The 21,410-nt window shown below is 35.2% G+C and overlaps 1 protein-coding gene across 1 annotated transcript in view; it reads right to left on the reverse strand.

The window, feature by feature from the left end:
* The window catches only part of LOC145246070 (condensin complex subunit 2-like), a 78,141-nt gene that overhangs the window by 25,076 nt on the left and 31,655 nt on the right, over nucleotides 1-21,410 (reverse strand). The window contains exons 7-11 of the mRNA XM_080107916.1: nucleotides 20,275-20,346; nucleotides 18,244-18,436; nucleotides 14,757-14,845; nucleotides 3,520-3,682; nucleotides 519-609 (exon numbers count right to left, since the gene is read on the reverse strand). Of these exons, the coding sequence (XP_079964042.1) occupies nucleotides 519-609; nucleotides 3,520-3,682; nucleotides 14,757-14,845; nucleotides 18,244-18,436; nucleotides 20,275-20,346 (608 nt within the window). The remainder of the gene's footprint in view (nucleotides 1-518; nucleotides 610-3,519; nucleotides 3,683-14,756; nucleotides 14,846-18,243; nucleotides 18,437-20,274; nucleotides 20,347-21,410) is intronic.

Consider the following 21,410-nt stretch of genomic DNA (forward strand, 5'->3'; position numbering starts at 1 on the left):
GACAGACGAACAGACAAGGGTGAATTTACAGGTCCACCCTCCTTTTGTTGGTGGATCAAAATAAATGAATAAAACAAAATCAATAGCCTAGTTTATTTTTCTTTTTTCAATCGAGCTTGCGTCGTCACGGAAATCTGGGTCAAAAGATGCACGAGTACCAGGTACAATATAATAATTAATAAAGAATTAGCTCTATAATAATAAATATGAAATCTGCATAAATTAAAATAAGAGTATTTTACAACCGGGCAATGTTGGGTTCCCTATTAGTCGTTCATAAGATAGTGTACTAATAAAAGAATTTAAATCTCTTTATTGCGAGAAGTTATTTCAGTTCGAAATAAAAACTAAACCCTTCAATGAACATCTTTTGCTTACATTTTTGTGTGAGGAAAACTTTTATTCATCCAGCTATAAGACCACAAAAAAAAAACTCATATAGACTAGTTACAAGTGATCAGCACACATGCTCCATTACAGTGTAGATGAAAAAAGAAGTAGAGAAAGACGATACCGACCTGATTGTGGACAGTGTCGTCTTCAGCAGTTGGTCGTTGTCTATTATTGAGACAACATTGGCTTTCTGTGCGCTATCTGCATTATTATCAACTGGAAAAATAAGAAACAACTTTTCTTAAGTGTGCATGCAAAAATACCTGATACACGCTCAATAAAACTTCTGGAAATGTTTGCATATACTGAATAAAAAAAAAAAAAATAAAATAAAATAAAACAGAATACACATAAAAACACTTTCCTTTCATTTTTCTAAAAAAAAAAAAAAAAAAAAAAAAAAAAGAAAAAGAAACGATCAATTTTTTTTTTTTTTTTTTACTCACATTCACTCCAAACAAGACAGATCGCTATTTGGACATAAGGGGCTACTACTTAGGGAAGATTAACAAGATGTTGGTTTACATTACATTTAAACTTCTGCATATTAGTACAGTCAGGGAAGCAGGCAGCAGGAAGAGGATTCCAAAATCTAGCTGCTTGAAGAAAGAAACTATTTGAGCAGAAAGCTTTCTGGCATTTACGGACCTCAACAGTGAAGGGGTGTGATTTTGTTGATGTGATAAAAAAAAAAAAATTAATCCAAAAGCTTCCAATTGTTTTAATGCAATCCATCATCCTTCATACCACAATCACAAAATCAATCAGTATTTTTGACACCCGGTACTTGTACTGGGCTGGGCACTGAAATGTGGTGTCTGCACATATGCCGCACTCAAATCAATTGTCCTCAGTCAATGGAGGGCAAAACCCTTCTTTACTAAGGCAATTTTATTTTTGCAAACTGCCAGTGTGCCCCTTTTGGGGGGAGCTGGTTTTCTCCCACTTTAAAAACGACCTTGTGTCATATTTTGTTCTGTGGGAACGCAAATAAATACCCAGTCAGTATTTTTTTTTATGGAAATCGCTCCAGACAAGGCATAAACCCACTTAATCTAAGGAGCTTGAAGGTAAAAAAAAAAAAAAAAAAAAAAAATACATTTCAAGATCGAAAACTCGTCAATGATAAATGTTAAATGATGAGATTCCAATTCAGAAAATAATTTTTCCTCCTTGGTCAGAAACATTGTTCATGGAATGTGAGAAATAATAAAGGACAAAGTAAGCAACATTCTTAGACATCACAGGTCATCACCCACAGCCAACAGATGAATCCTATTGGAAGAATCTTACCCCTCTGCTAAGATGCAGTCAACATATTACTGACAGGGAGTACGGAGTTTACTATTCAGGTGGGTATGTTAACTAGTAGATTTTAGCTAGTACATATTAATATCCCGATGTTTAACCTTTTTAAATTTTATAATTGAGATCATTTATTCTTTTTATTAATGGAGGCATTCTTTCTTTGCACACCTAATTTAAATGCATTCTAATTCACACATCTTGTTACCGGTGCTGTGCACACACCCAACTTGGTGATCATTTTTATTGGTTCTTTAAGAAGTTATAAAAAAATAAAAATAAAAAATAAAACAGGAATGTCAATAGCAAAAATAAAAAATAAAATCAAGATGCATTTTACAATCCGAGGAGTTATTCCCCCACTCCTTGTGTGTGTGCGGAGGATGTATGTGGAGAGAAGGACATACAAAAAAAAAATTTTTTGTAAACAGTATTATTAGGATTATTCGGTTGACTGTTTGCATCTCAAGTATTATTTGTACAATGTTTCGGTCGATGTAAACTCCAGCCTTCTCCAGGTATATCTTGGCAGACTCAGGAATCTGCACGGAATTTCAAATGAAACCCTTTATTTAATTAACGGAGGATAGCATGCTCTCAATCTGAGAAGAAGTCTTAAGTAATTCACAACTGTATGTTAGCGTCATCCGCACACTGATGAGTGAACCTTCAACCTCCAGAAGAGTACTTTACAAATGAATTTTACAGAGTACTTTATCCACTACGTGACGGGTCTTGAAGAAGATTGGAGGTTTCATCGACTGAAACGTTGTGTGGATAACATTCAAGACGAGAACAGCAATCTGAAAAATCCAAACACAAATTATCAATTCTCATCTCAATTGCGTTAAGTTTTAGCTTTTGTGAAAAAAAAAAAAAAAAAAAAAAAAAAATCAAGAGTCAACAATAACACACTTCCAACAGTATGTTCTGCTATCAAAAACCTCTCAACTGCAAAACACGACAGACAGCTGACACAACTCGCCATTTCAATAGTCAAGTCCAAAATCCAATCCTTTTGAAAAACCAGGCCCTTTTATATCCAATCGGAAGTATCTCATTTGCATATTGAGCATATAAAAATTTGGTACTTGTACAGTTAAATCAAGACATTAAAAAAATGAAAATATTGGAAAAAAGTTATATTGTACGTATCCGTTTTGGACTGAAGATCTTTCAAGAAAAATCTACATTTGATTGAGTAGATTTTTTTTTTTTTTTTTTACAGCGGAAATATATTTTTATGAGAGTGCATAGCTATCTTCGAATTTTTTGAACATGTTACAGGGACATAACTCAGTTTAAAGCGCTAACACTCTCTCCTCATCTTTAATACTAGCTTTTTTTCCTAAAAATCGAAACATGACTACCTTTTGCTCGGTATCATAAAGTTTTTTTTTTTCGCTGTAAAAAAATGTACTTGATTAAATAAAGAGTAATTCTTTTTTCCGGAAAACTTCATTCCATAACGGATACTTACAATATAATCTTTTTTTGATATTTTCATTTTTTAATGTCTAGATTAAACTGTATATATATATTTTTTTCCCTCTACACCCCCTCTGCACGAGATCTTTACAGGCTGTTGAAAGAACAGGTTTGTCACCAATTAAATCATTTAATCACAGTCTAAACACTAAAATTAACATTTTCAGAGAGAACACTCATAAGAGGGGAAATCAACTTTATCTTGTTTATAAAAAGAAATTAATTTTGACTAAAAGGCAGAGACAGACTTTAACAGAAATGACTTTTTTCTAGATTTAAAAACATGGAATTCTGTTAAAAAACAGAACTTGCATCCCCAATAAAGAAACTTACCTATACCAACAATTTCATCATCATCTCTGCCACCATCATCAAAAATACCTTCATCTTCACAATGATAATCTTCATCATCATCATCATCATCTGGGATGTCTCTTGCTTCAGCATCCAGATCAAAATTATAATCAGAATTTAATTTATCGCTTGTTTGATGAGTCTAAAAAATAAAAATAAAATAAAGAAAATCAAAATTTACAAGTAAATTTAATAAATATAAAAAATAATTAAAATCAAAATTTACAAGTAAATTTAATAAATATTATTAAAAAAAAAAATAAATAAAAAAAACTCAGATCTAAATTAAAATTTTATAACCAACATCTTTTCCATGATGGAAGTGGAACTTGGTATCTCAAAATCAGTCAAGATACAAAATGAAACATGTTTGATTCCAAGTGCCTTTAAAACATTCTCGGGGTCAAATGGAGCGATCAAATTACCAACCATAAAGCCAGGGGTTGCACTAACCAACCGATAGTGTCATTTTTTTTTTTCCCCTATATCTGAATGAAAAGCTTACAAGTTTATTAAAATCTTGTATACAATGCTTAAAGAGAAACAACATTTAAAAAAAGAAAGAAAGAAAAGATATATTTAAAAATATGAGATGAAAACTCCCAGAGAAATAATTCCCCACATCGTCCCCCAAAAAGAATAAAAACTAAATTTTATTTTTTTAAGCGATCAGGTGATTTCAGAATTGAAAATACAGAACAGAATCGGTAATTGTATCGGAATTAGGAACAATGTTGAAATAGGACAATATCGTAGTAATCGTTAGTAAAGGAGATTTGATAAAGTGTCTTACTTAAGGGAGCGGTTTATCAAGAATTTGTTTATGTTAGACTTGTAGACATCCAAGTTGTAGTCAGGTGGGAAACAGGCAAACGGAAGAAAGTTCCACAGGCGTGCACTTCTAAGAAAGAAGCTTTGTTCATGGAATCTACGTTTTGATTTAGGCACAGATAAAGAGTGGGGAAAATTATTGACAGTGGTTTCAGCTAGACTGGTGTTTTTCATGAAAGATTGGCGAGCGGGGATTAGAGATCGGAGCTCAGACGAGCACTTCCCATGGAAATAACGATAAAACAGGAAAGATGTTTGACACTCATGTCATATCTGACCATAACTAACCATTACTCTACTACTAGACAAAATATGCATTATTAAAAAGGGGCTCCTTCAGTCTTTGACAGACTATGGATACCCACGAAGGGGTGCCTGTGCGTGAAATCTTTTGTGGCAGTAGGTGTGCAATCCCCAACCATACCTCTCCTGAGTCGACATTGTTAAATACCAGTGGCAAGTGAAGTGTATGTACAGGACGACTGGAAACAAATGCCGAGATAAGCGGAGCGCACATACAGTGTCTAGAATTCCCAAATGGTCACCCATCTGGTATTAACCAGGCTCAACGTTGCTTAACTTCTGTGATCTGACGAGAACCGGTGTGCCAATGCGATTATGCTGTTTATCTGTATTATATAAATAAATAATATACAATAGACAAAATATATATTAATAAATAATATAATATATCATAATATCTATATATATAAAAGGCAAAATGGGCGTGCATGTTTTTATATGTCCAGCAAAGGCTTTTTTTCGCTGGGATTCTTTTTTTTTGGGGGGGGGGGGGTACTATTTTTTTTTTAGCACTTTTAATATACTCTCTGATTTGTGAACGAAGGTCGTCTATCTTTTATTCGAGCGACTTTTATAAAATTCACGCTATTCCTTCCTCCTCTCATGTTTTTCGTACGAAAGTGAAGGCAGATTACTAGCTTTTGTTCCAGTGACGTCCAGAAGCAATTAGCTTTGATCACTGTGGGGGGAAACCCTCTCATATAAGACAATTGCTATTCATTTGGACACTCCCTTTTCTGTGGGGGGGGGGGGGGCTGTTTCTCTACAAATATCAACTGCATGTCAACTTTTTCATCGCTAAATTTGAACGCTTTTCACTTCCTCTCAGGTTATAGCGCAACGGTAAAATCTCACATTTTCTTTCACTTTCTTTTAGCCTTCACGTCAAGGCTTTGGGTTCGAGCCTACCTGCCTACAAACTCATTTTTTTTCAGGTTCTTCTCCTCCTTTGCTGTTCGGGTTTGAGCCTGCCTTACTATCACTTTTTTTTTTCCTCCACACACACGGACAACCCCACTAGTCTATAATATGAATCTCACCTGTCTGGTATGTAAGTATGTATGTAGATGACATGGACGACAAAATTGGGAGAACTCAATGTGACGGCGATCATCTGGAAAGATGCAGCAATCATCATGTCTGCCTAAAACTTTCGACAGAGGTGACGGATTGTCACAAGATTGGTATCATTCTGAAGCTGGACCCTTCGAACGACAAATGTAGAAAAACGGGCAAAAAACAATTATTCCGTCACCCTCAACTGAGCACTTTTCTACAGAGATGGGTCGTTTTTTTTTCACCAATATTTTCGAAAGTCATTGCCTCTTTTCGATTGTCTAGCCTTAATTTAAACCTACGTCACTTCTGGTTTGGCGATGGGTGCAACAGCAAACATGTCACATTTTTTTTTCACATTCTTTTCCTCCTTCGCAGTATGGGTTTGAGCCTACCTGCCTGCCTACTACCACTTTTTTTTTGCTCAACACGCACCTCCAAACACCCGGACAACACAGGGCACCCAGGCTATTACAATATAATAGACAAAATATGTATATTTATCAAATCCTTTCTAATTTGTGTGAATTTATAATTTCTGCTTTTCTTAGTGCATTTTTTCAAATAGAGAAAAGTACATTTATTCACTAGTTCCTCTGTAAAACCCCCTACCAAGCAAATAGTCAAACTCAAATAAGACCTCAAACATTTTTCATCATTCTAGAAATGTTCGACCCCACTAACAATTTTAACTTCTGCCAGAATCTGATATTCAACTACAATACTCACCTTGCAGAGCAGGAGTAGATGTTCTTTGTAAGTTCTGATATTATGCAAGCTCATTCTTCAGATTACACTCTACAATATTAAAGTGATTATACTTGGCCTTTTGGCCAAGATCAAAGTGTAGTGTCTGTTCCGACAGATGCTGCACTTAAGATGATTTGTACCAGTCAATGGAGGGGAAACCCTCTATACTGGGACAATTATTATTTTTGGTAACCAGAGTGCCCCCTTTTTGCCTACTTTTAGGGGAGCTGGTTTTTACCTCACATTAAAAACGGCCTTGTGCCTAATTTGCTCTGTGGGGGAGCAAATAAATACCATCTGTTCCGGCAGATACTGCAAGCAAAGACCAGATGTGGGGGCAACCCCACATACCTGGCCTTTAACCAGCTCCCATTTCCCACCTCTCGGGAGCTGGTCCCCTTTTTCCCTTCCCCCTCCCTTCACTCCTCACATTAAAAATCGGCTTTGTGCCTAATTTGCTCGGTGGGGGAGCAAATAAATACCATCTGTTCCGACAGATACTGCAAGCTATGACTAGCTATGACTAGCAAAGACCAGATGTGGGGGCAACCCCACATGCCTGACCTTTAACCAGCTCCCATTTCCCACCTCTCGGGAGCTGGTCCCCTTTTTCCCTTCCCCCTCCCTTCACTCCTCACATTAAAAATTGGCCTTGTGCCTAATTTGCTCGGTGGGGGAGCAAATAAATACCATCTGTTCCGGCAGATACTGCAAGCTATGACTAGCTATGATGAGCAAAGACCAGATGTGGGGGCAACCCCACATATCTGACCTTTAACCAGCTCCCATTTCCCACCTCTCGGGAGCTGGTCCCCTTTTCCCCTTCCCCCTCCCTTCACTCCTCACATTAAAAATCGACTTTGTGCCTAATTTGCTCGGTGGGGGAGCAAATAAATACCATCTGTTCCGGCAGATACTGCAAGCTATGACTAGCAAAGACCAGATGTGGGGGCAACCCCCACATGCCTGACCTTTAACCAGCTCCCATTTCCCACCTCTCGGGAGCTGGTCCCCTTTTTCCCTTCCCCCTTCCTTCACTCCTCACATTAAAAATTGGCCTTGTGCCTAATTTGCTCGGTGGGGGAGCAAATAAATACCATCTGTTCCGGCAGATACTGCAAGCAAAGACCATATGTGGGGGCGACCCCACATATAAGACCTTGGTCAATGTAGGGGTAACCCTTCATACCAATTGTTACTATCCAGCTCCCCTACTCCCCGGGGAGTTGGTCCCCATTTCCCCTTCACTCCTCACATTAAAAATCGGCCTTGTGCCTAATTTGCTCGGTGGGGGAGCAAATAAATACCATCTGTTCTTCAGATGCTGCACTTCCATTTCTTGTTCTCTTTCGGTGGAGTATTAGTCCTTCACGACTGAGACAATTTTTATTTTTGTACCTTTTCTCCACGTTAAAAAACGACCCTGGTGTCTAACTCTGTCCCGTGGAGAGGCATAGTAAATAGGTACACTCTACAATATTTCCTCATCACTTGCTTCCAAGTTGTCCGAGGCCAGTAAACCTTCCTGCGATTTAAGACATCCAGGCTTTTACATGACTTATTGTGGCAGATGAAAACTCTACACGACCATACCAGAGTAATTGATTCGTGCTAAGGATAATCGCCATGTTAGCAAAGTGACGTGATCTCACATGGCAGATCCATCTGATCAAAATGTTCGTAACAAACACTATAAAAATGATCTGGTTTCTGTTGGATTGAAGTACAGGGTGTTCCAAAATGTTTGACCCCATTTCGTAGACCAATAATTTTGACAATTTTCGTTGGAATGACCTCAAATTTTCACAGCTTGTGTAGAAACGTTTCAGGTTTTTGTGTATAACGTTTGGAATTTCTATCTTTTCAGTTTAAGAAATGTCGTTCACTTCAAAAGAAAAGGTATTTTGCGTGTTAGAGTATGCTCGGAATCAATCAGGGAAGTGCAACATGCCTTCTTCACAAATTTTGCAAAGAAGGCACCAACTACAAAACGAATTAGGACTTGGCACCAAAAATTTCAAGAAAGGGGCTGTTTATACATAAGCTTGGCATAAGCTCGAATACCGATTTGATATGTGCAGAGTCACAGGCGGCGCTCATATTGAACATTTATGAAAATCTGTCATAGAACCAACAAATATTTGTACTTTTCTTTGTAAATTTAATCAATAAAACTTATGAACTACAACCTAAAGTGTGTTTAGTTTCATTTATATATCCATAAAGTAGTTTCCGAGATATGGGAATTTAGAATGAGGTCAACCATTTTGGAACACTGTATGATTCTGTGTCATCCCCGATGGTCCATCTCTAAGCTTTATCGGTAATAGTCAGCTAACGTACTTTCTAACTTCCGGTGTGGCTGCTACTAGAAGACGTGAGAAGATAAATCAGTTCCTGCTTTCTCTTTTTTTTTCTTATGCCTATATCACACCCTTGACGTTATTCTTGCGGTGCCTACACACAGTTCAAACATTTCAAAACACAACCGCTCAGATACAACACGCGGATCTTTACAAACAGACTTTTCTTTCTCCAACTTTACAACATGGCAAGAAAGAAGAAAAGAAAAAAGAAAACAACATTCTGAGGATGGAGTGTAGGTCCGAAATATATTTATGCTATAAATTTTAAACAAGTAAAATATTTGTTTATTTTCCTAATGTTACGCTGTGATTTGACTTTCAAACTTTTTTGATGCACTTGATGTGGATTTTATTTAGCCGAGGATTTGTTAAGAATTTTTAAGCAACTTTAAATTACTTTCTATCGGACAGTTTAAAATGCTTTAAAATTTCAAAGGATTTCAAAAGCTGAAGGAGTAAACACTGACAAAAATATCTGGTTTGGAATCCCAATAGTCGAATGGTGAAGCACTGCAATATCTTTCCAGCAACTTCCGCAGCTGTGCTGACTCAGAAAGCATTGGCTTGTCTTTGTCGGATTTTATTTGCAATGCGAGAAGGGACCCTGGTAACTGGGCAAACCTAGGTCTCCTTATCACCTACCCAGGCCTGCATCCGGAGATGCAACTCCAGCTTCAACTTTATAGCCACAGCATATGCTGCAGTGCATCAGACTAGATGCCGAATATCATTGTCTCATTAGACAGTTGCCATCACACAAAGTAGTTTGAAATATGTTTTGTTTTCATTTTTTAAGAATTTCAAGGGGAGACAATTCAAAAAAATCCTTAAAGTGCATAACTTCAAATATTTTGGATTTATTATGAAAGTTGAATTTCGTAAAAAAAAAAATTTTCTTTAAGTCCTACATTTTCATGTAATGACCAATTTTATTGATTTCAGAATTTTCTTTAGAGACTTCTGGGCAGATGCTTTTCGAACAGACATGTTATCATGCACACACACACACTTATCTTAATTACGCACCAGTTACCTACTTTTGTCGTGATTTCCGATTTGTCCGACAGGTGACGTTCTCTACTTCCTGTTATGTTCTATCTATTTCTCTTTTTTTCATTCAAATCGTTCCATGGTGAGGGACGCACATTTTCCGTTTACCTCGGCAAACGGATACTAGCGTTTAAGATAAAACGTGCATACATTCCTTTTGAAGGTAAGAATGAATACACGTTTTTATATTAACAAACTCTCGTATAAACCCACACACAATGAACATTCTAATTTCATACACATATTCGCAATGAACTTATGAGTGCCACAAACATGCATGATTGCTTGTAGAGACATATACACATGTGTGCACAAAACCCTCATAGTTTTTACAAATTTCTAGTCAAATAAAACACCTTATTGGTATATATTTTAACTTGGTTTTAACATTCTTTTAATGTTCTTCAAATGTACTTGGTAAAATTGGTCTTTATTGTTGATTGTTTTTTTTTGAAACACGCAAATGTATATCTCTGCAAGTGACAACAGATCGTCTGGAGGGGTGTGTTGATTCAACGAGATTGTCCGGGGGCGTTTTGTGTCGGTTGATGCTCAGGAATCTGTGTGTCGATTTAATGATATTGTTCGGTAGCGTGGTGTGTCGATTTGGCAGTATCATTCAGGATTGCGTGGACGAATTTGTTCAGGACCATGCCGTCACTTGTGATATAAATGTTTTTTGGTGTTCTCTCTTTCTTCGTGAAGCAACAAATGTAATTTAGTAATTTTTAAAAAGTTTATGTTAGTATGCTCTACTAGATAACAATTGTATTCTATCGTCATATCTTAGCATTCAAGTACTGAATCCATTGTTGAGCATCAAATCTAAATCTGTACAAGTTGGTCCCTCACCAAGGATGTGTTTCATAATCTGGCTGAAGTTTATATAAGAACAGTTGTTTATCGTTGTTGGACCTCACCTTTGGCGGGTGTTAGTTGTCCGTCCAACCTCCGCTATAGCTCAGTTCAGGGTCACCCAATAGTTTCTTGGCAGATCCGTTCCATATGGAAGATGGATGGCTTTGTTGAAGTAATCATTTCAATCATTTCGTCTGTCAATTCCCATCAATCACTTTATGTACAAAGTAATCTTTTGTGGGTTGTGAAACACAAATACGAAGAAATAAAATGGATGAAAATGATTCTTTGGAATAATTAATTTATTTAACAATTTTACAATTTGTAGATGTACTATGAAATTAAGAGATTTCAAGTGTCTATCATTAGCTGATGTTAAGTGTTTCCGTTGACTTTTCTTGTTATCTGGTCAAATCAAAGGGCACATAATGGGCAGGCCAATGCTTCAAAGCTTTTTTTTTTATGATCTGACTTTGGGTTAGCTTCTGTGCCGTTCCTGCTCCACTTGCCCACTTCCTCCAAGTTACATATTAAAGGAAGTCGCCAACAATTACCTGTACCATGTCCGCACAGATTTACCTGGGTGTCATATCTTGCTTTTACAGACACACAATAACATTTTCAATGGTCATTTTTCAGCTTCGTGACATCTTTTGCACAAAATGTCCAACTAGCGGATATATAGGTGAAACCAAATTAGCTTTAAAATTCAGACCCAATAATGACAAATTTCGTGTCAGATGAAATAACACCACACTCTTAAATAGATAAACACTACAATCAAATAGAATATACTCTAGATAAGATAAAACTTATTTTAATAGACAATGTTGTAAAGTGGTTTATGAGTGATACTAGCAGAGACGCACACAGCTTTGCACAAGCATAAAAGATGCTTAAATATATTTTAATTTGTCTAGATTTTGAATATATTATTAGTCTTGATCTAAAAAAAAAAAAAAATTTGGGTGCCATCAGCTAGAATCAAAACTGAAAGCAAAACTGCAGTATTAAAGCTGGTGACGTTACCACTGTACCGATATGACACGTATATGAACCGATTAAAAATAATAAACCAAGATGAATGTACAAAATCTTTCTTTTAATTTTAAACCATTTTAACCGGTTAAAGACCCATAAAAGAACGGTCCATAAAAAATCCAATCATTTGAGGCTCCTAGCGCTGCTCTGCGACTTTTAGAAGAGATAGTTTGAAGATATGGAGACAGACAGACATACAGCCTTTTATATATTGAATTACACAAATATGAAGAAATAAATGGATGAAAACAATTCTATGCATTCATTTAACAATTACTATGAAAATAAGTAGGTTTTAGTTGTCTGTTGCTAACAACGATGTTGGTAAGAGCCCTACATTTGAATCTTGTCTTATTTTAGTAAATCTAGGGGCAGATAACTTTGAGTAGTTTAATCAACCTTTAGAATATCTTTAGGGTACAAGGGTTATATCCTACTAACATTATTTGTTCTCCATCTAACACGCTTCAACAAGTGAACATAATATCTGGTGCTTATACATGACTAGATTACCCGTGACCCGTTAGGTCAGTATGTTATATTAGCTATGGAATTCATGTATGAGCGTGACACTTGTGACGTAAAGAAAATAGTTTTTTTGACATAACAGAAACATTTCTATGAAAGTATATTAAAATGAAAAATCACGGACAGATCACTTAAACATGAAAAAAAAATCCTCCCTATTCATGTAAAGTTATCTATTTTTCCAAATAATCGCTCAAAAATCGAAAATTAAGCATGATTTTCTTACGAATCGAACACCAACGAAAGTCATTTAGGAGCAAAAACGCACATGAACCTACCAATGAGAAATATAAGAATGAAAAACCCATATTGGAATCCTTCAACCAAATTATAGAAACTTAAAATCTAAAAAAAAAAAAAAAAAAAAAAAAAAAAAAAAAAAAAAAAAAAAACTTAATACAACCTGAAGCAAAAAAATAAAACCTAAATATTGAAACATTAGTAAATGTGTCAACAAATTCACCGTTCTCACACAACTATTTTGTATCTAGAAATGTAAACAAAAAATAAAGGAAGGAAGGAAGGAAGGAAAAGGGACGGATAGAGTAGTAGTAGTCTTGGCTTTACTACAATTGTTCTTATGTTTGTCAATGGGTTAAAGTTGTTTAGTTGTAAGAAAATAGCGACAGTATAGTTGTAATAAAGAATAGTTGCAAAACACCCCCACTCTTCCCATGTTAGATAATAATTTCGAAATAATAACGTTAATATTTTAGTGCACAGGTCAAAATCTGCAAAAGAAGCGATTTGTGTTTATTTGTTTACGTTGTTATGGGTTAATATTTATGCGTTCATGCGTAACCGGATGTAAACTGGAAAGTGGGTTACATCACTCGTTACAAGGTCATTTGAGTTTTATAATTATATAGATTAGTCACAAGTGAAAATCGCATTTCAAGTAAAAACTCTTTGATATACTACCATGTATCATGGCTTTAAAACTGTTAGCCAATTCTGCAAGAGGGGCATTATAGTTAATAATAAAAAAGAAAAGGGAGGAAACAAATAAATATACAACAAATCACTCTTATCAAACAATTGAAAATTTAATATTCTTTCAACCTGGATAGTTTTAAACTTTTTAAAAGCAATTTTATAAGTTTTGTTATTTCAACATTTCGCTTAATTGATTTCGTCAAATTTATTTGACGAAATCAATTAAGTGTTGTTGATTTTATTTTTGTAACTGCACCTTTTGCAGAATGTACTAAGAATTTTAATGCACAATATATCTGTATATCAAGGATGTTCTATTTGGAATGCGATTTTCACTTGTGGATCAATACTGATAATACTTCCGTTGACGTCTGCCATAACAACTAAGTTGTTCAGAAATCTACACACATGATTTGTTTACAGTGATGAAGGCTTTGTGTAGAACCAACTACACTTTGGGGTACAAATACTAATCTCAGTCCTGCAATGGCTGCCACAAGACAGACCAGACAGTAGACCTCAGGTCTTATAGTGTTCATTCTCCTAGATGTATATTGTAACAAAGACTGAGGGTGCATCTCTTCCAGTGCTTCCAAATCTCAACCTAAAAAATTCTACATCCTGGCACAGTACATACAGCGCCTACCATTCCCAAATGGTCACTCATATGATACTGGCCAGGCTCATCATTGCTAAACTTTGGTCATCTATAATATAAATCTCATCTGTCTGTTTAAATGTATGTATGTATATCTGCCTAAAACTTTCAAAAGAGGTGACGGATTTTCACGAGATCCGTATCGTTTTTAAACTCTACTCTTTGGACGACAAATATCAAAAAATTGGCTAAAAACAATTCTTTCATCCTTAACTGCGCACTTTTTTTATAAGGAGGGGTGGGGGGTCGCTTTTTTTGCCGATATTTTCGAAAGTTACCCCTTCTTTTCGATTGTCTAGCCTTAATTTAAACCTTTGACACTTTCGGTTTCGCAATGGATGCAACAGCAAAGACGTCACGTTTTTTTGTTTTTTTCCCCACATTCTTTTCCTCCTTCACGGTACGGGTTCGAGCTTGCCTGCCTACTACCACTTTTTTTTTTTGCTCAGCACACCTCTAAACACCTGGGCACCCAGGCTAGTCTGTGTATGTATATATATATATATATATATATATATATATATATATATATATACACACACTGAAAAATAAACAAGTAGAATTTCTTTCCTTTGTTTCTTTGTGAGACTTTTGTACACAATGTCGGGTCCATGTTAAAATGTAACAACCACATTACACTTCTAAATATATCTACATTTTACATTTATCTCTGGTCTTTACTGACCAATACTACATAAGCACCAACTATATTTCTTTTTGTTAAACTGACCATTTTCTTTGGATCTACTAAATCTAAATCTTGCCATTGTTTTTTTTTTTAAAAACAATATCACAAAGAAATATAAACCACCATAGAGATAGCAGAACAAGTGGCCTACCTCATCAGCTTCATTCCAATTATTAAACTTGAAGTTGGAAAATGAAGGACAGATTTCAGATTTGTAGAAATTGTTCTTCTCCAAGAAATCTGAAAACAGAAAATATAATTCAATCACATGAGAATCAATATATAATACTGTAAAATCTATATAATTATATAATACTGTATACATCTATATAATTATAAAACTCAAATGACCTTGTATCGATGTATGTAACACACTTTCTGGTTTACGACATCTGGTTGTGCATGCGCGCATAACCTGCGCACTGAAATATTAACGGTATTATTTCAAAATTATTATTTAACATGGGAAGAGTGGGGTTCAAAATAACTTAAACATAATACAGAAATGAACGATGTAAAAAAAAAAAAAAAAAAAAAAAAAAAAAAAAATGCAGATATATCAAAATTTGAATTTAACTATAAGTATTATGGTATCTGTTCAGTGCAAATTTACCTATAAGTATGGCCAACCACTTATAATTCAGTAACTGTAAATTTTTTTTTTTCCCCAAAAATAATCAATTATAATAAACAGAACGACTCATAGAAATCTATATATTCTTTTTTCATTTTAATATACTTTCATAGAAATGTTTCTGTTATGTAAAAAAAAACTATTTTCTTTACGTCACAAGTGTCATGCTCATACATGACTTCCATAGCTAATATAACATACTGACCCAACGGGCCACAGGTAGTCTAGTAAGTTATATTACTGATCACAGTTTCAGGTAATTCTCTGGGCAGATTCTATTTAATTCATAGATAGGAGCTAGGCAGGGACTACCACTACCACTTACGACATCCAGTTGTGCATGCGCGCATAACCTGTGCACTGAAATATTAACGTTATTATTTCAAAATTATCATTTAACATGGGAAGAGTGGAGTTTAAAATAACTTAAACGTAATACAGAAATGAACGATGTAAAAAAAAGCAGATATATCAGAATTTGAATTTAACTATAATAAGTATTATGGTATCTGTTCAGTGCACATTTACCTATAAGTATGGCCAACCACTTATAATTCAGTAACTGTAAATTTTTTTTTTTTTTTCAAAAATAATCAACAGAACGAATCAGAAATCTATATATTCTGTTTTCATTTTAATATACTTTCATAGAAATGTTTGTTATGTCAAAAAAAAAAAAAAAAAAAAAAAAACCCCTATTTTCTGTACGTCACAAGTGTTATGCTCATACATAAATTCCATAGCCAATATAACATACTGACCCAACGGGTCACAGGTAGTCTAGTAATATTACTGATCACAGTTTCAGGTAATTCTCTGGGCAGATTCTATTTAATTCATAGGAGCTAGGCTGGAACTACAACTCCAGGCCAGAATGGAGCTGGGAATAGTTGTAATTGAGGAGTGACCCGACACCCTTCAAAGCTCTCATATTGAGACATTTTATTTATTTTTTATTATTCATATTATTATTCATTAGACATTTTTACAGTTTGCTATATTATAGGTTCAGATTTGTATATTGTCAATTGAAAATATAAAATAATCATTGGCAGCAGCATCCACAAATGCTGCAGCTGTTGTAAATCTTGGGTTGTGTCTTGGGCCCATATTTCACTGGCATGCAAGATAGCCAACATCGACTGTAAATGCCTTGACTAGATTTATTTATTACAGTTCTGTATTTTGGGAGATAAGGTATGAATGTTTGTATCAGATTAATCAGACAACTGTTCTCATCTTGAGTGTTATCCATACATTTTGGTCGTTGTAACCTTCAACAGGTATAAAAGTTGCCACGTTTTGGCAGGAAAAAAGAAGAGGGGTTCCGATTTATTTATGTACAAATTAACAGTTTATCTTAACTAAAGAATCATTAAGTATTTTTTATACAAATATATACAAAAAAAAAAAAAAAAAAAAAAAACGTTTTTTTTTTTCTTCTTTTACACAGGAGTCACCACTTATCAAGGCCCAGAGGTCACTCAAGAATAAGAGCCAATGAGTGTACAGTAGTTAATGGGAAAATGTAGTAATCGTTAGTAACGGGAATTGGGTAAATTGGATTACTTAAGAGGATGGCTCATCAAGAACTTGTTCACATTGGACTTGAAGACAACCATATTGTAGTCAGTTGGAAAGCAGGAAAACAGAAAAGAGTTCCACAGGCGTACAGTTCTAAGAAAGATTCCATGAACAAAGCTTCTAAGTTTAGATTTAGGTACAGATAAAGAGTGGGGGAAATTATTGATAGTGGTTTCAGTTAAACATGTGTTTTTTGTGAAAGTCAGGCGGAGGAGGAGTATAGATTGGAGCTCAGATGAGCACTTGCTATGAAACTAACGATAAGGCAGAGACAGGCTTGCAACATCTCTTCTGTGGGAAAGAGTTTGCAGTGAAGAGAAAAGGGCATCTCTCACTAGGTTATGAAGTCTATTTTGAACTAAGGCAGGATAAGCTGCTTCTAGGAGCTCTTGCCCAGATGTGGCAACAGTACTCCATCTTTGGACATACCTGACTCTTATACAGGTAAAGAATTGCATCATATTTTATTTTGATGATTCGCATTACTGTTCTCATCTTGTTATCTATTTTGATAATGTTTCGGTTAATCTAACCTTCGACCTTCAGATGTATCTTGTCAAATTCTGGAATCTGCATGGAGTTATGAACATAATCCATGGCACAGTGGATAAAGTATTCGGTAAAATTCAGTTGTAAAGTGACACTCTTCTGGAGATTGAAGGTTCAATCCTCAGCGTAGGCAACACTCAAATTACAATTACGAATTACTTAGGACTTGTACTTAGTCATGGTTGACAGAACAGGAGCATGTTACTCTCGTGTATTAAAATAAAGCGTTCTGTTCGAAATTCTTCACAGATTTTAGAGTTTGACAGAATGATAGACCTGAAGACAATCGGAGGTTACATTACTCTAAACATTATGAAAACACTCAAGATAAAAAGACTAGTTCAAAGAACTCAAATAATATGCAAAACAAAATAAATGAATGAATAAAAAATAAAATCCAAATATTGCAGAAAAAATAAATCTATATATCTATAAAAGTGAAATTGTGTGTGTGGTGAAATTGTGTGTGTGTGTGTGTGTGTGTGTGTGTGCATTTCCCTACCAAACTACTCTGTCAATTTTCAGTCTACAGACTTGAGATTTGACAAAGGGTATTGAGATTTGGGAAAAACTTTTTAATCGGTTAATTTGGCTGTCAAGGAGTCAAAGTTCAACTATTTGACCTTTGAAAACTCTACCAAACTCCTCCGCCAATTTTGGGTTTAAATACTTGAAATTTTAGATGTAGGTTACCTGGACATGAGTCAAACTTTTTGATATATATAGACATATGCGCATAAAGTTATGGACAGCACATAGGGCCCGACCAAACCCGGCTAAACTGCTTGTAAAAAAAATAAAATCCAAATATGCAAAAAAATAAAAAAATGAAATCCAAATATTACAAGAAAAATAAATAAAAAAAACTTACCAGTAACTTTTGACATTCCAACAGGATCTTTGTTTGTTTTGCTGAGAGGCTGATTTTCTATATCCTCAATAATTGTAGTCGAGTCTAAGACTAATTCACTGCTGTCTGTGTAGCAACTCAAAGCACTTAGTAAAAGTCCACTAGAAAGGCCTTCAGCAAAGGCTGTTGTCAGAGATTTAAACAAAGGGTCCATCTGAAAAAAAAAAAAAAAAATAAATGCAACATTAGAAGCACAATTAACTTCAATGCAACAAATATAATTTAAGATTTTAACATTCAATATAATATTCTCCTGTCCCTTCTTTAGCTAGTCTGTATGTTACGCTTTGAAAAAGGCCAAATATAATTTTTGAATGCTAAACCGCTTCAAAAAGGCCAAATTTGAAAAAATTCGGCTTTAGAAAGGCTAATCTAGCAACCCTGGACAATAATATAAGCATCACTTTTTATTGATGTGGCCTCGTTTTTGAATATCCTTATAAAAATAAATGATCATCGTTGTAATTGTCTGAGAAAGGAACTCGTAGAAATTTCGACATGCAGCAGTTTTTCACCAAAGAAAGAAGCCAGTGAAACATTATGTAAAAAAAAAAATGGAACATTCGAAAGAAACAGGGCAATAAAAGAAAAGAACATTGTTTGCAAAGAGGTACTAGACTGAAGGAGTAAATTAAAGATCGACTCTTACAATATGATTTCATTATTTGTATTGAACTATGTAGCACAATATTATTGTCCGAGTATTCATTAGTTCTTATTAATTGATCTCATTTGGGTTGATTTTATATTTAAAATACAATGAACACTATTTTCATAGAAATGTTTAAATATTTGGTGTGTGTTATGTGTTTTTCTGTCCAAAAAAAATAACTGTTGGCGCTATCCAGAAAAACATCAGCTTTATCAAAAAATTTGTTGATTAAATATATTTCCCATGCCGTGGAATTTCCACAAGTCCTGCTAGTTTATATTATTCGAACTACTGTTCCCATCTTGTACGTTATTTTTACACAAGAACAAAAAAGGAATATTCAAAAGAAACAGGGCAAAAAAAGAACACTGTTTGCCAACAGGTTCTAGATTGAAGAAATAAATTAAAGGTTGTCTCTTACAATGTGATTTTATTATTTGTATTGAACTATGTAGCACGATATTACTGTTTGAGTATTTATTAATACTTATTAATTTATCTCATTTGGGCCAGTTCTATATTTAAAATGGACATCATAGAAATGAAAAACTTCTATTTGCTGCATGTTATTGGTTCTTTTATCCAAAAAAATATCAGCTTTACCAAAAGCAAAACATATTTGTTGATAAATATATTAATCATTCCGTGAAACTTTCAGGGGTTCTGCTAGTATTAAATATTTTACAAAATGCAGGGCTCGGCCCGCAAAATCAATAGAGATGAAACCACTCCTGTAATGATCTGGCCCCTGTTGATTTTGCGATGTGATGATAGTTCTGTGCAGTTCTAGGACGTCCAACTTTTACATTCTCTCTTTGAGAAGGGGTTAGTTTATTGCTGAGGTGCCTTTACTGGGATATGCCAACAGAGCTGTCCAGGCACTTTTCAGAGGTCAGAGTGCTTGTCCTTGGAGGCACTGACTTCTCAATCCGACTTTTCGACCCTGGTGCCACAGTTCTTGTCGTGGGAAAGAACGAAACACCCCATCATATATGAGAGTGGCAGCATATAACACATATGTCCGACCTGCGCTCTTGCATGAAATGTCAGAATGATAACTCTAAATATATCACTAGTCTTTTGTCAGACACCTTTATTAACAATCCTATTTTAGTTCCCTTTTTGTACTTTAGTGAACAACTTCTTCACCATTGTTCTGCTGATAAACTTATTTCCTCTTTGTTTTTGTCTTTTACTTTCTAACACTGAGGAAAAGGGGAGGGGGACATCAATGGTATCAAATTAAAGTGTACCCATGCAAAAATAACAAAATAGTTTGGGCCAAGATAAAAAGCAGATTATAAAAAAAAAAAAAAAGAAAAAAAAAAAGAAAAACTTACTTCATATTCAAGTTCAAATGTATCCAAATTGATGTTTTTTAAATTCTTCTCAATAAATTTGTTACGTTGAATCTGAAAAACAAAAAACGTGTATTGCATTAATACAGGGTGGAATGATAAAATTGTTGCCCTAGAAAAGGCAACATGATTCCATTTCCATTTGATGAAAACCGGTTTTCTTTTTTGTTGCAGACCATCTACTAGTTGGCCAGTTGTGTACAAATACCAAGAGCGATAGGAGTCTTCTATCATGTCTGAAAGTGACAATGTTCAACGAGCAAGATCGGAGATGCGCTGTTGCATGCTCACTCCCAATCCAAATTATGACAACGGGACCATTGCCAACACTCAAAATACATTGTTGAATCGCCACAAATAACAGGGGACATGCCCAAGGTAATGAAAACAAAGTTTCTGACCACGGTTATGGTCTTTGGTATGGTTTCAAGTGAGGGCCACATCATGCCACGTCACATCTTTGAAGTGTGTCTTAAAAGTCAACACTGAAGTGTACCTGGATGTGCTGAAGAGTTTTGTGATCCCCTGGTAAAATCAGGTGGTCACTGGCAAACTTTAAGTTTGGCAGCAGGATTCAATACCAGCCCACCAGTCCAAAGTGACCACAGGGTTGGCTTCTTTTTACCCTTCTCACACTGCCCCTCCCCTCCCCCGACCTGAACCCGCTGGACAACTGTTTGGTCATAGGTCGAGAACATCATCAACATGACCTCTCACAACATCGAACCCAGCTTGATCGCCGCTATCTGCGGAGTATTCGCCAAGCTCCTGCCGGCGCTTGTGAAAAAGGCATTTTCCCAGTTCCGAACTCGTATTGAAGCAGTGATTGAAGCTAACGGCTACATTGAATAGATGTCAACCCGACTACATAGTCAAGTTACCCGAATTGATTGTTTCAAAAAAAGTTTTAAAATAAAGCTGTAGTGATGTTTTCTTTAGGGCGACAACTTTATCGTTCCACCCTGCAGAATAGTTTTAAAATATTATGTCTATAAATCTACCATGTTAGAAAATTATTCACATCTGTCTCTCACTCTTAGACAAGATTAAAAAAAAAAAATTACCGTACAAAATACATAAGAGTTAATATGTATCTGATTAAAAAAAAAAAAAAAAAA

Source organism: Euprymna scolopes, chromosome 23, assembly GCF_053919585.1.
Source record: "Euprymna scolopes isolate OS-2025 chromosome 23, ASM5391958v1, whole genome shotgun sequence".
NCBI lineage: Eukaryota > Metazoa > Mollusca > Cephalopoda > Sepiida > Sepiolidae > Euprymna > Euprymna scolopes.